This window comes from Porites lutea, chromosome 4, assembly GCF_958299795.1.
Source record: "Porites lutea chromosome 4, jaPorLute2.1, whole genome shotgun sequence".
Taxonomy (NCBI): Eukaryota; Metazoa; Cnidaria; class Anthozoa; order Scleractinia; family Poritidae; genus Porites; species Porites lutea.
Genome location: NC_133204.1, coordinates 19,628,281 through 19,640,722, shown reverse-complemented (window position 1 = coordinate 19,640,722; position 12,442 = coordinate 19,628,281). Strand labels below are relative to the sequence as shown.

The 12,442-nt window shown below is 39.1% G+C and overlaps 1 protein-coding gene across 1 annotated transcript in view; it reads left to right on the top strand.

Annotated features, from left to right (window-relative positions):
* Nucleotides 1-12,442, top strand: part of LOC140934368 (short transient receptor potential channel 5-like) — a 48,855-nt gene that overhangs the window by 27,345 nt on the left and 9,068 nt on the right. Inside the window, exons 11-13 of the mRNA XM_073384006.1 lie at nucleotides 2,983-3,172; nucleotides 9,252-9,398; nucleotides 10,599-10,707. Of these exons, the coding sequence (XP_073240107.1) occupies nucleotides 2,983-3,172; nucleotides 9,252-9,398; nucleotides 10,599-10,707 (446 nt within the window). The remainder of the gene's footprint in view (nucleotides 1-2,982; nucleotides 3,173-9,251; nucleotides 9,399-10,598; nucleotides 10,708-12,442) is intronic.

Sequence of the window (12,442 nt, the reverse complement as noted above, 5' to 3'; positions counted from 1 at the left end):
CCGTCGCGCGGAAACGCAACGGAATTTTGAACCATCAGGTTTCCGCAGCATTTCCGAATTGCGGAAACACCTTATTTCACCCTGTGTAAATTGTTGCCTTCTTGCAGAGCTTCGAAGTTCAGCTCTTCTTCCCTTGCCACCAGCGTTCTTTAGTGTGCTCGGCTGGATCCAGTTCGTCCTGATAGAAATTCAAAGAGTGCGTGACGGCAAAATGTTTTAATTTTTCTTAGACAAAAATTGCATTAAAAGTTGCGAAGAGCCGCTGCATTTCTTATTAAATAGTTTTCCAGTCCGATTCCTTCAGCAACAACTTGAATAGATTTATGCCGGATTTTATGTAACTCGGCACGGGTGGTTGCAACTTTCAAGGAAGATTCCTTCGATGGACCGCATTTGAACTTTTTTATAGTGCCTTTACTTTAGATTGCTTTAAGAAAAACAAAAGAAAAACAGTGCGAGAAATACGACTAGAATACGTGCATCGCGGCCAGACTTATTTGACAGCAAGTCATTCACAGTTGCGTTATTTTTTGTTATTTTTTTAATTAGTAGGCGGAATGGCGAAAACAATGGCCTCCTTGCAGGCGTTCCCCTCCTCCCTCCTCCCTCGCGCGTGGTCTCGCGCTCTAATTCCCTTCCCCTTCCCTTTCGAACGACTGCCACGCAGGCTAAAAGGTAACTAACCTTATTTTTCATGGGAAAACTCTTTCGTAACTTTTGCACCTTATTTATTATTATTTTGCCACACACAATGAATTACAAGCAGAATAAAAGCGATAATAAATAGGTTAATTAACATTAAGTTTAAAATTTGTACATTACTTGGGAGGAGTGACTGTGGCGGGGAAATCTCCGAGAAGCCGAGCTTATGGGGAATAGAGATTTCCCCCCACGGGCAATTTCAATACTAGGCAGCATTTTAAGTAATAAAGAAAAAGGTCGTTTATTTAAGTATATAAGTGTGTTTAGAGGAAAATATAGATATAAGGTGTTAAGGTATTTAGGTTGCATTCTGCCTGACCCTTAAAAATGGTTTGATAACTAGTTTAAGGGGCAATTGTACATCGTCTTCCTCAAGACTACCACGTTTTGATTCAGAGGACGTCTTTGAGCGTGTTGCTGCTATGATTATGCAAATTTGCTTCATGAGTAGTGTAAACAAACCTTGCATGAGTAGTGTAAACAAGAAGCTTGGGAAAGCTTAATCCGAGTGAGGTCCAAATAAACAACAATTTTCCGCGGTCTATACTCTTATGACCACAGAAAGGACGTCAAAATGTTCAAAACTCAAGTGGAATCACGGGCTGACAGGGAAGAGTTTTCACTGCAAAGTTTTCAACTGTTAAAACATTTCTTTGGTCCAAGGACTGGGAGGGAAAAAACACAATACTAAAACCTCGGAAGCGTCAGGCCAATGTTGTATAGTTTATCATAGGCCGTAGAAAAACTCGCTCCAAACGCCGTAGATTATGGTTTTCTCCCACTTTAGAGAATAAATATATGTATTCTCTTGTTGCTTAAGGTGACTCGACCTAGTTTTTTTGGGGGAGTACCATCCTACTTTGAAGCTCTCTGGTATCTCTACCTTTACTTTTATCGTAAGTCTAACACATGAAATGGATAACATATAGATCAATCACAATATAACATAAAATTTTTGGCGATCGGAGTAAATGTCACGTGGTTATAATGCCACGCCCCTTTGAGGTCTGAGTCGAAAATCTGCTGTTGCCGGCATTTTTTCGTAAAAATCTCTCGGCTACACATAGTGCGCATTAGTGCTTTGCGCTGAACAGAGTTTCACCAAAATCGCAAAGACCCAATTCGAGAAATTCAGCGGTTTCCAAGTTTAGGTCATAATTTATGCGAAAATGAAAATGATAAAACTTTACACGATTATATCTAATAAACTATGAGATTCATCCCTTTATTTTGGGGATCGTTACAACAGATGGGTCCTTGCAAGTCAGCAAAAAGCTTTGGGGGCCATGTAAATGCGCGCGATTTCGAGCAAAGCAAACATATATTTAGTATGAGCAAACATATAATTTAGTATGAGAAAATAGAAGGGATTCCCGTCACGAGTTAGTTTAATTATTGGCTTGCATTAAACCTATGAAAAAATTATATTTTTTTAATAGTAAGCAGATTTAGTGTGTAGCACTTCTTGATTTTTTTGCAAAGGCACAAGAAGCACGAAAATTGATTAAAAATTGTGAGTTAAACCTCTATCTATTACGCGATGGCCTGTCTCACTATACCAAAATTATCATATCTCGGTGAGCATTCGGAAGTCAGCCAAGCGTGGTCATTGCACGCGTGCTGAACAAGAATGCTGTATAATGACAGACTAGAAACAATAGACAACTCCCAAGCACAAACTCAGCCAAAACGCTAAACCCTAAAGCTTTTTGCTGACTTGCAAGGACCCATCTGTTATAACGATCCTCAAAATAAAGGGATAAGTCTCATAGTTTATTAGATTTTATCGTGTAAAGTTTGCTTATCATTTTCGCATAAATTATGACCTAAATTTGGAAACCGCTGAATTTCTCGAATTGGGTCTTTGCGGTTTCAGTAAAACTCTGTTCAGCGCAAGGCACTAATGCGCAATATGTGTAGCCGAGAGATTTTCACGAAAAAATGCCGGCAACAGCAGATTTTCGACTCCGACCTCAAAGGGGCGTGGCATTATAACCACGTGACATTTACTCCGATCGCCAAAAATTTTATGTTATATTGTAGATTGATCTATATGTTATCTATTCTATGTGTTAGACTTACGATAAAAGTAAAGGTGGGGATACCAGAGAGCTTCAAAGTAGGATGGTACCCCCCCCCCCCCCTAAAAAAAACTGGGTTGAGTCACCTTAAACGCCATTTGGGTCCATCAGCGAATGTATCTTCCAAATGTTAAGGTAGTTTACACAATAGGGTTGTAGAATTGTTAGGACTAACGCTTCTTTTACGGCCTTTCTTCAGCTTTGTGAGGACATGTGAACTGCTCATCTGGTCTGCACTTGAGAAAACGGAATTAAAGGAATGGAAATCCACCACCAAAAATACAACCGTATTTGTAAATGTCCTGTTTTGTATTTTTCTCATTGTGACCGTCATCATGCTGGTCAATGTGCTGGTGGCCTTGCTGACAAAAACATACGACAATATAACGGTGATTTAGATACTAATATCACGGAAAGAGTAGTAGTTAAGTAAGTTAGCGCTTCATACAGGGCTCGCTTAATACAGTGTTTGCGTACAACCACCCGCAGTCGGAATCCTTCTGCAGGAACAGCGGAGCCGGGGGAGACGAGGGTGCTTTAGCCTCCTTTCCCCCCAATTTGTTTCCGCCAAAAGAAAGATTTACCGAGAGACGTAAGTCTCCCCTGCTCACTAGTCAGCCATCTCTCCCCGCCTCTTGAAAAATCTTCCTCCATTCCTTTTTAGGTTTTTGTTTCCTTGCACAAATTAGGGCTTTGGTTATCGAAACTACGCTGGGATTACTCACTTTAAATAAGAAAGACAAAAGAAAGCTGATTTCAGTGGACGTTGCCGTAAAATGAAGCCATCTTGAAAGTGACCTACTTTAAAGACAAAGAGCATAAAATGTAAATAATCAGACAGAAGATACCCCTTTCTTTAGATCATACACTCTCCTCTATCTGCATAATTCTTCATTTCACACTTAGCACTGTATGATATATACTCGGGTTACGTTTGATTGGAAAATCCGGATTAGATTTTGAAATCCGGATTTTGCAATCGAACGCGAAATCCAAAAACAGATTGCACCTCCGAGAAATCCGTCCTCAGGGTGCATTTCAATTAAGGAATCCAAATCCGTTCGATTGGGAAATCCGAAAAAGGATTTGCAAAACTGTTCTCGTGAACAGCGGTCATCTTTTTGCTAATTATGCGTGCGCGTGCAAACAGCTGTTCTTAAGGACAGTTTTTCAAATCCTTTTTCGGATTTCCCAATCGAACGGTAAAAATGAAAATCCAAAAGCAGAAAACTCAGCGTTGAAATCCGTTTTCGGATTTCGCGTTCGATTGAAAATCCGTAATCCGGATTTTAAAATCTAAATCCAGATTTTCCAATTGAACGCACCCTTATTGTTAATCATCCTTTGCCCTCTCTTGTCTTAAGGTATCATCCAGGGTAAAAAATCGTCATTTTTCTAGATTTGCAATTTTTAGACGATTAAATAGAGCTCATCAAGAGCTTTCTTTTAAAAAAAATTCCAGGAAAAAATGTTTTTTCTGTGCAGACTTATAGAGTGCAAAAGTTTTTACGATGCTAATTATTTTAATTGATCGTTGACAAGTCCTGTCATACTTGATACGGGTGCCGCTGTTGAACCAAGCTAATCACGCAATTTGACAGAAATCGTGGTTTACAAGTATAGTGCTCACTGTTTTTCCCTGGAGTTTGAAAGTGAATGCCTGCAAAGAAGAAAAAAGAGCTTGTCCGTTTTCGTCCTCGACTCCAAGACGAAAGAAGACGACAAAATCGTTTTGCCGCCAAAGAGTGGGCTTCGAAGTTAGCAGAGAGCGACAAGCATGAGAGGACACAGAGGCTTTTTACTGGAAGTACAATCCCACGCAGGGATGTTTTCTCCGCTGGCAGCTAATCCGACTTAATCCCATTTAATATGTCGCGCTCCTCGAAAGTGCGAAAATTTTCTTGTCGTGTATTAGATTTCAGATACATTTTCTTAATCTTCATTTCGCGCCAGAATAAATTAGTTTGCGCGCAAAGCGCTCCTGAAAAAATCACAAGGTTTGTCCCACTTCGAGTCCACCTTCTGGAGATACGCCGGCTTGGTAGCTAGAATACATTGCCGAGGCGAAGATCTGGCATTTTTTCCTCCTCGTCGTATTTTCTCCACGACAAATGTTTATATTTGTGGTGAGAATGCAGCGCATATCGGTGGATTTTACTTCATGCGGCTTGCTACTTCTGAAAGAAGAGTGCCGGATTTCATCGTTTTGTCCACGTTTACTAGTGTTGGCGAATGTAAGGTAAATGAACCGACAACTGTAAGGTAAGAGTTTTAAATCTGTTACTCGGCGAAAAATCGTGGAATTGGAATTCGTGAAACCCGTGGGTATTACCTCTGTTACCTAATGTCATGCGATGACTCCTCGCTTTTTCGATGCGTAACACGGATACAAGAGATAAATTTCTTTCGCAAAGTGAAGTATAATTTACTTAGCAAGACCATTTGACGAATATTTCTGGTTATATGCTTTATTTATATTTGTTTGGCTTATTCAGGCTACATGCCAGGAGTTTGATGACAATGTTTGTGTGCTATAATTATGCTGATAAGTTTTTGCACCTTTATATTGAAACTCATGTAAGCCAAATGTTTCTAACCTCTAGCAAAACACTCTTCTATTGTGGAGGAACTTTTAACGTCTTTCGGGGCCCAATATGGTGTCAAATTTTTAGGGGGAACAAAGCTTGATTTTTGGCCAAACAGACTATAGCTTTTTTGTCTCTGAAGAGAGCGCGAGGCAAACGTCCGTCACAGAGCGCAGTGTAACCCAGTGATTCTTTAGGTAGAGCTAACAAACATAGGCTGCACTTTAGGTGGCACACCCATGGGTGCAGTGTAACCCAGTGATTCTTTAGGCAGATCTAACAAACGTAGGCTGCACTTTAGGTGGCACACCCATGGGTGCAGTGTAACCCAGTGATTCTTTAGGCAGAGCTAACAAACATAGGCTTCACTTTAGGTGGCACACCCATGGGTGCAGTATAACCCAGTGATTCTTTAGGCAGAGCTAACAAACATAGGCTGCACTTTAGGTGGCACACCCATGGGTGCAGTGTAACCCAGTGATTCTTTAGGTAGAGCTAACAAACATAGGCTGCACTTTAGGTGGCACACTCATGGGTGCAGTGTAACCCAGTGATTATTTTAGGTAGAGCTTACAAACATAAACTATACAGGTGTACATCAGATGGCAACAAGTTTTCCAGTTAAAACTTTGTCATAAAGTGCTACACCGTGGCACTTAGACAATTTCTTTATCGCGCGCTTGATACATTGTTTCGACGCACAATTGATAGTCAGGAGAAGTCGTATTGTCTAAAATCATAGCAAAAGACAAATTTACACACATCACAGAGGTAAGGTAAGGTAATACACGGTATTTCCCTTAGGTATATTTACATTCAAGTATAGAAATATAACCAGATAAAAACTAAAATAATAACGATATAACAATGAAAAACCTGCTTCACATTTAGGCCTTGTGTAAAGATACATATATCTAAATTAAGGTTTTTTAATTTTCCTTTAAAAAAATTATTGCCGCACCTTCAGAGACAAGCTGTTCTACAACACTCTTCCGTTATAAGAAAGGCTTCTCTTTTAAAATTCAGTGCGGGGTTGTGGAACAGCGAGCTTGTTTGTATTCATGCATTTTCTGTTAGGTTATAAGCGATTAAGTCGCATGCAGCGACGAACAAAACGCGAAGCCGTCAGATATTCTAGAACCGTGTTATTTACAGTGCTGTGCATTATTATTGCTTAACTAGCTAACTACGCGCTGATGGAAATAAATTTCGCCCCTTTAAATTTCGAAACAATTCACTGGTACTGTATAGTCATAATTGGAACGGAAAGTTAGCACGCGAGCAGGGCGATTCTGCTGTAGTTTCTGCAATGTAGAAGATATTACGGCAATGAGGCTCCCGAGGTCCGTTCGCGAAATCACAACTACATGTAGTATGAAATGAATTCTGCGTGCAGACGTCTCCTTTTCCAGGTTAGGTTAAATAAACCAACGGTTTGTTTGACAAAGCTCCCGCGAGACGGTTTTTTGGTGATTTTATTAATTTTTCCGATCCATTTTTTGTTTCATCTCTATTTTCGCGGCTTTTGCGATACAAACTAAATTCATTTTTAGTTGTGGGGGCATTACTCTGCTTAATCATGACGGCTTTGGAGGAAACTGAGTATATTGCGCTTCGCGAGTTCCCAAAATTGCTGCGAGAATTAAAATATATTTTCTTCCAGAAAAGCGTTTTCACGCTTCTTTCTCTAGTCAATTATCTCGTTTTCTAAAGGTCCTTGAGAACTGAATAAGACAATATTTTATTACCTACAACCTACAAACCTGATTTATTTTGACCACATCGAAACAATACTGAAAGAAGAAAAGCCTTCTATTTTTGCCAGCTTCGGACTGCCGACGCGATCGTGTCTGGTTTGCTTTCATATGATGACATTTTCCTGACAGAAGGGTGTCGGGAAAAACACCTCGCGCTGATCATACGTGACAAAATCCGCCGCGCCTAAGCTAATGAAGAAAAGTCTCCCGGAAGGCTCCATACAATTCCTTATAACAAAATTATAAGGAATTGTATGGAGCCTTCCGGGATACTTACAGTGCAAGCCCTTTGTGTCTCCTCATGGCTCCTACTACAATCAAGAAAAATGGCTAAAAGATGACAAAGCTCCTGAAAAACCCATTGAAACTACCGCGGAATCGAGTTTCATGAGTTCGTTAGCGAGCGGAGTGAGCTTTTTAGGCCGCGAAGCAGCCAAACGAGGGACGAAGTCGCGAGAGGTCCCGCACCATATAAAAATCGGACGAAGTACTGTTTTGAAAGTCTATTGTAGAGGGAAAGAAGCTTCATAAAAACTCCAGGAAGCGGTTTGTTGTCGATTTTCCCAGGGAAGTGTCGACCTTTTAAAAAATGTATCGAGTAAAAGTGGGCTTGGCTCAACTTGGCTTGTCCGGTGCGAAAATGAAAACTGCCCGTTGCAAATAACTAATGAAGCAGAGCCTTTGAAATGAATTGTTCATCGGTTGTCGGGTTTCGTTTTCAACTTTTCCTGCTGTGTCACTATTGTTGTCCCTTCTCTGGTATGTATCAACATTGACAGCTTTGGTGTTATAATCTGTTATAATCTCGTTACGGGTAATACGCCGCCAAAAATCTTTTTCTACTGTTTTCTCGAAATGAAAATCAGGGCAAGTTGACGGTACGTTTTAAACTTCAAGTCGGCAACCTGTGAACCAATTTGGCTGAAATTTGGCCAACTTACTCTCAGACAGTTTTTCTAAAAAACCGTGTCTGCGAAGTTTGATTTCTTTTTTCGTTTTCGAGCATTTTTTTCACAGGTAGTGCTAATGATTTGCTATCCCTAACTTCAACTGCTTATAACAAAAGAACAAACGCACTTGACAAAAATCTGAGACACGGTTTTTTAGTCAAACGTGTTAAGAAGCGAATGGGTTCTTAATTGGCTTCTTCCGTTAATTTTTGGCTTGACTAGACTTAAATTTACAGTGACACCCACTTTCACAAAAAGCTTCTCATTTCTAAATCGCTTTAATATTTTGATTTTTTTTTAAAAAAAGGCGATAATCTGGAACTATTAAGCTTTCAGAAAATGTACAGTTTATGGGGGTGTTTGTTAAAAGCAAAAGCGCTAGCGCCGATCAACGCGAGGAGGGTGCTTGAGGGTGGATGATACCTTAACTAGAATACCGTAAATGATCTAATAAACACCTACTCTCAAATAAAGGCCTCTTTTCTAATAAACGCCCCCCTTACGCTGTTAAGTTTGTGTTAAACGCCCCTCTCTAACAAACGCCCCCCGTCTAATAAATGCCCCCCCCCCCGTGAAAATTGTTCCAAAATACCAAGAAATGGCGAAATAGAGCAAAATAAATCAATTTATTAATTTCATTTCTTGATTAACATCGGTTTGTGTATTATGTCATATTCAATTTCAAGTTCAAAGTAAGGATAAACCGTCAGCCCGCAGTCGAGATTCTGTCAACGCAAAAACGTTTTTAGCGGAAAGCATACTGTGTACAGTTTTGCTGAGTTCGTTAAAATAAGTTACAAGAATAAACGCCTCTCTCTTTTAGACGCCTCCTATCTATTAAACGCTCCCTGTTGGACCCCTGAAATTATATAAACGCCCAGGGCGTTTATTAGATAATTTACAATACAGCTACATTATTACCTGATTTGGTCATTTTGAGGTTGCACGGGAGATTGGGCGCGGGCCTGCAGTAATGTGTGTATCGAATTGCACTATGGGACAGTATTGGAGACGCTATCGCTTCTTTTATTGGCTGTTACAAGGTTGCGCAGGAAACTGGGGCAAAATTTGTCCCTTAAACAGTCCCATAGTGCATTTCAACAGAATACCGAGCCAGTCGCAAATGAGCAACCTCAGAAAGGAGATCATGATTCTTATACCTTGTTTTTCTTCTAGAATAATGCAGAAGTCGAGTGGAAATTTTCACGCGCTGTCTGTGAAACCCAGTACAGGGGTATGCACGCTGTTGCTGTGCCATTCAATCTCCTTACGGTGCCTGCAACGCTTTTATGTTTATGGGGAAAAAAAGATGCCAGAAAACAGGTGAGGCTTTTCGATACACGTATTTCTAGCTAGTAAATGGATGAATGAGAGAATAAATAAATGAAAAGACAGAAAAGTATGTGGATGAATACATGGATAAGTACATGGATAATTGAGGATTAATAATTCAGCTGTTACCTTTCCAGCTAAGAAAGTTGAATGCGGTGATGCCCAAAATACTGTACCCGGGATACGAATAAGAGCTGGCCTGTTTACAAAAATGTGTAAGGTGGTTTCGGGGCTAGCCCAGTTACAGAAGGCACCTATAAGGTGGCTCGATACAGTTAATCATTTTCACGTGAACAGTAGTAACTAACAATGCATTTGACATATGCAAAAATGCTAGCTATTGTTGTGCACGAAAGTATGCATTTTTGAGACAATACCCCTGAATAATGAGAGGCTATCACTTGTAAACACAAAACTCTTGAAAAAATATTAACGAATTCGAGCCCTTATTTTACTGCCTTACAATATATCAATAATCTTGTAACTAAGAGGTCATATAAAAGGACGGTTAATCTAAAGATTCTTAAATTTTCTAAAAAATTAATCGAGCGGTTTAAAAATTATTTGCTAATTTGTTAAAGTAGACCGAAATGTTTACATTACTGCTGAAAAGAGCGCGTTGATACATACTAATCAAATCCTTCTTTCCAGCAATCGGCTGGAGTTATCTCCATGATCTTTCACACACGTTTTTAAAAAGATTGAAACTACTACGAGGTGAAATTGCATGTCAAAAGCGCTTCGTTTAGTACAGGTAACAGTCGAACATCAAGATTGTCCATTTTTTTTTTACCGTATTTCTAACCGTAAAAACTTCTTCCCAAAATATCTCGATAACGCTCTAAAAGATTTCGCTTAAACTTCACGAACATCGAGGTGGCTATTGTAGGAAAAGCTCCAGTAAACGATTTTGGAAGAACAGTTCCCAGTGCCGAGAAATACTGCTGCAAGTAAAATAGGTAATGGCGTCATTTCGTTGCTATGACAACTCCGATGTCATAGCAACCCTGATCAAAACAAATTTTCGTCTTTATCTCATACAACTGTGGTGTCAATTTTTCCAAATCTTTGCTTATAGCGACGTAGTTTATGCTCAAACTTGGGAGGTATTGACCTTGAAAAACTATATCGAGCCACCATAAATTATACTTTTTTCGCTGTTAATTGCCTTTTCATTTCGCACGATTTTAGGAGGCACATTATCGCCGAAAGGAGTATAAGAAATATTATCAAGAGTGCTTGTTCCCGGTACTCACAAAACGCTATAAAAAGAAATATGGTGGATCTTTTCCTCTGTCTGGTGAGAACTTGTATTTTATCTAGCTTATTTTCGTCATTTTTGATGACTGCTATTGCTGTTTTTTTTTGTTTGTTTTTTTTAAGTGTCATTGCTAACTTATCTTCCATCCCGATATGTGGCAGCCCGATTGGTTTTCAAATTCCAAATGACGTTTGTTCCCTCTGAAGATTATGTAAGTCTGATGAATCCTTTTTGAAAAAGGATTCATTGGATTTGAAATCCGAAGAATCCGAATCCAGATTGACGGATTAGTGATTTAAGCTGTTCCATTCACAGTGGATGCGAAATTAGTGAGATGATCCAGAGGTATTTCCATTTGAAGTATTCCAGCAGAGTTTCCTTGTTGCTCCCATTTGCCGTAAAGCTTCTGAAAACACTGGAAGATTGGTCCTGGTACAATATAATATCAATGTGCTAACAATTTGTCGCTAAAGATTGCTTAAAAACACAAATAAGTAAAAGGGACAAAACTGCCATCTTCCTACAAACTCACTTGTAGACGCGATAGCCAGTTGATCGTGTTACATAAAAAATCCGAGCTACGAAACTGGATTTTTCTTAGTAATAATGAGCAGATCTTCCTTTTGTTGTTTGAAATAATGATCTCTCAAGTATGTAAGCCCTTCGGAACTTCACAATGTTAAAAACTTTTCCATAAATTCGGCAAACTCAGCCGCAGTTTTTTCATATTTGTTCGTCCTCTTGGAGAGAAGTTCCCCGCATGAGCCTCGCATTCATGATCAAGGCCTACTCGTCCCAGGACTATCGGAGAATACGAATTTTGTCTATTTGTCAAACAGTGGAAAACACGTCATTTCTTGAGAGATTGTCTTGCACATTGCACTCGTTTGTGAAAGGTTACAAAGGTTACAATCCAATTTCGGATTTCGCGCTCCTTTTGAACCCGAAATCCGGCAAATTTTGGATCCAAAATCCGTTTTTAGATGCGTCGAAAGAAGCACACCCGAAAAAGTTAACCCTTTTTGATCAAATTATTTTAAGGTTTAAACTCGAAGCTTTATGTATAGTGTAAAATAGTTATAATTTACTTTTACCAGTATCACTTGTAATAATAATTATAACAATAATGATAATAATAATCTTTATTCAATTAATAAAATTCGTATTGAAAGTTACAAAAGTCATAAAAAATTAAGGTAATTTAAAAATTACAATTAAAGTAGTATCATATTGCTAAATTATAATTAAAGCATAGCCTATTTACAAAGCAGTTTTTGAAGCGCTCGGTTTTAACTAAAGGTAGCTGAAATGTCTTCCTTCGAAGCCTTTGAGAACAGTCCTCTACAGTCGGTAAGATAGAATATAACGGATGGTGTTCGTCCTTGCTAATTTTATCATAGAGCTTTCTGTCAGATTGTTCGAAAACATCATAAAATTAATACCTAATTTGTCTGAGATGTAGCGTTTTTTGGGACGTCTCTTTAGAAAGCAATCCATAACAAAAAGGTCAGCGTTGCTAGCACCATAAATCGAGAGTCCATAGGTCAATTTAGAGAGCACAATTGATTTGAATAGAAGATCAACATCTTTCTGCCCATGGCCCTCTTTCCTTAATCCTTTTATTACAAACAGGCATTTTGGCCTTAGCATGTTCGGAAAATTTACAGTTGGATTGGAACGTTGGCTAACGTAAAACCTATTAGAGCCACACGATCAAATCGCGTAATATTAAACATTTTCGGGTATATTGAATTGTTATATTTCTTTCTAATAA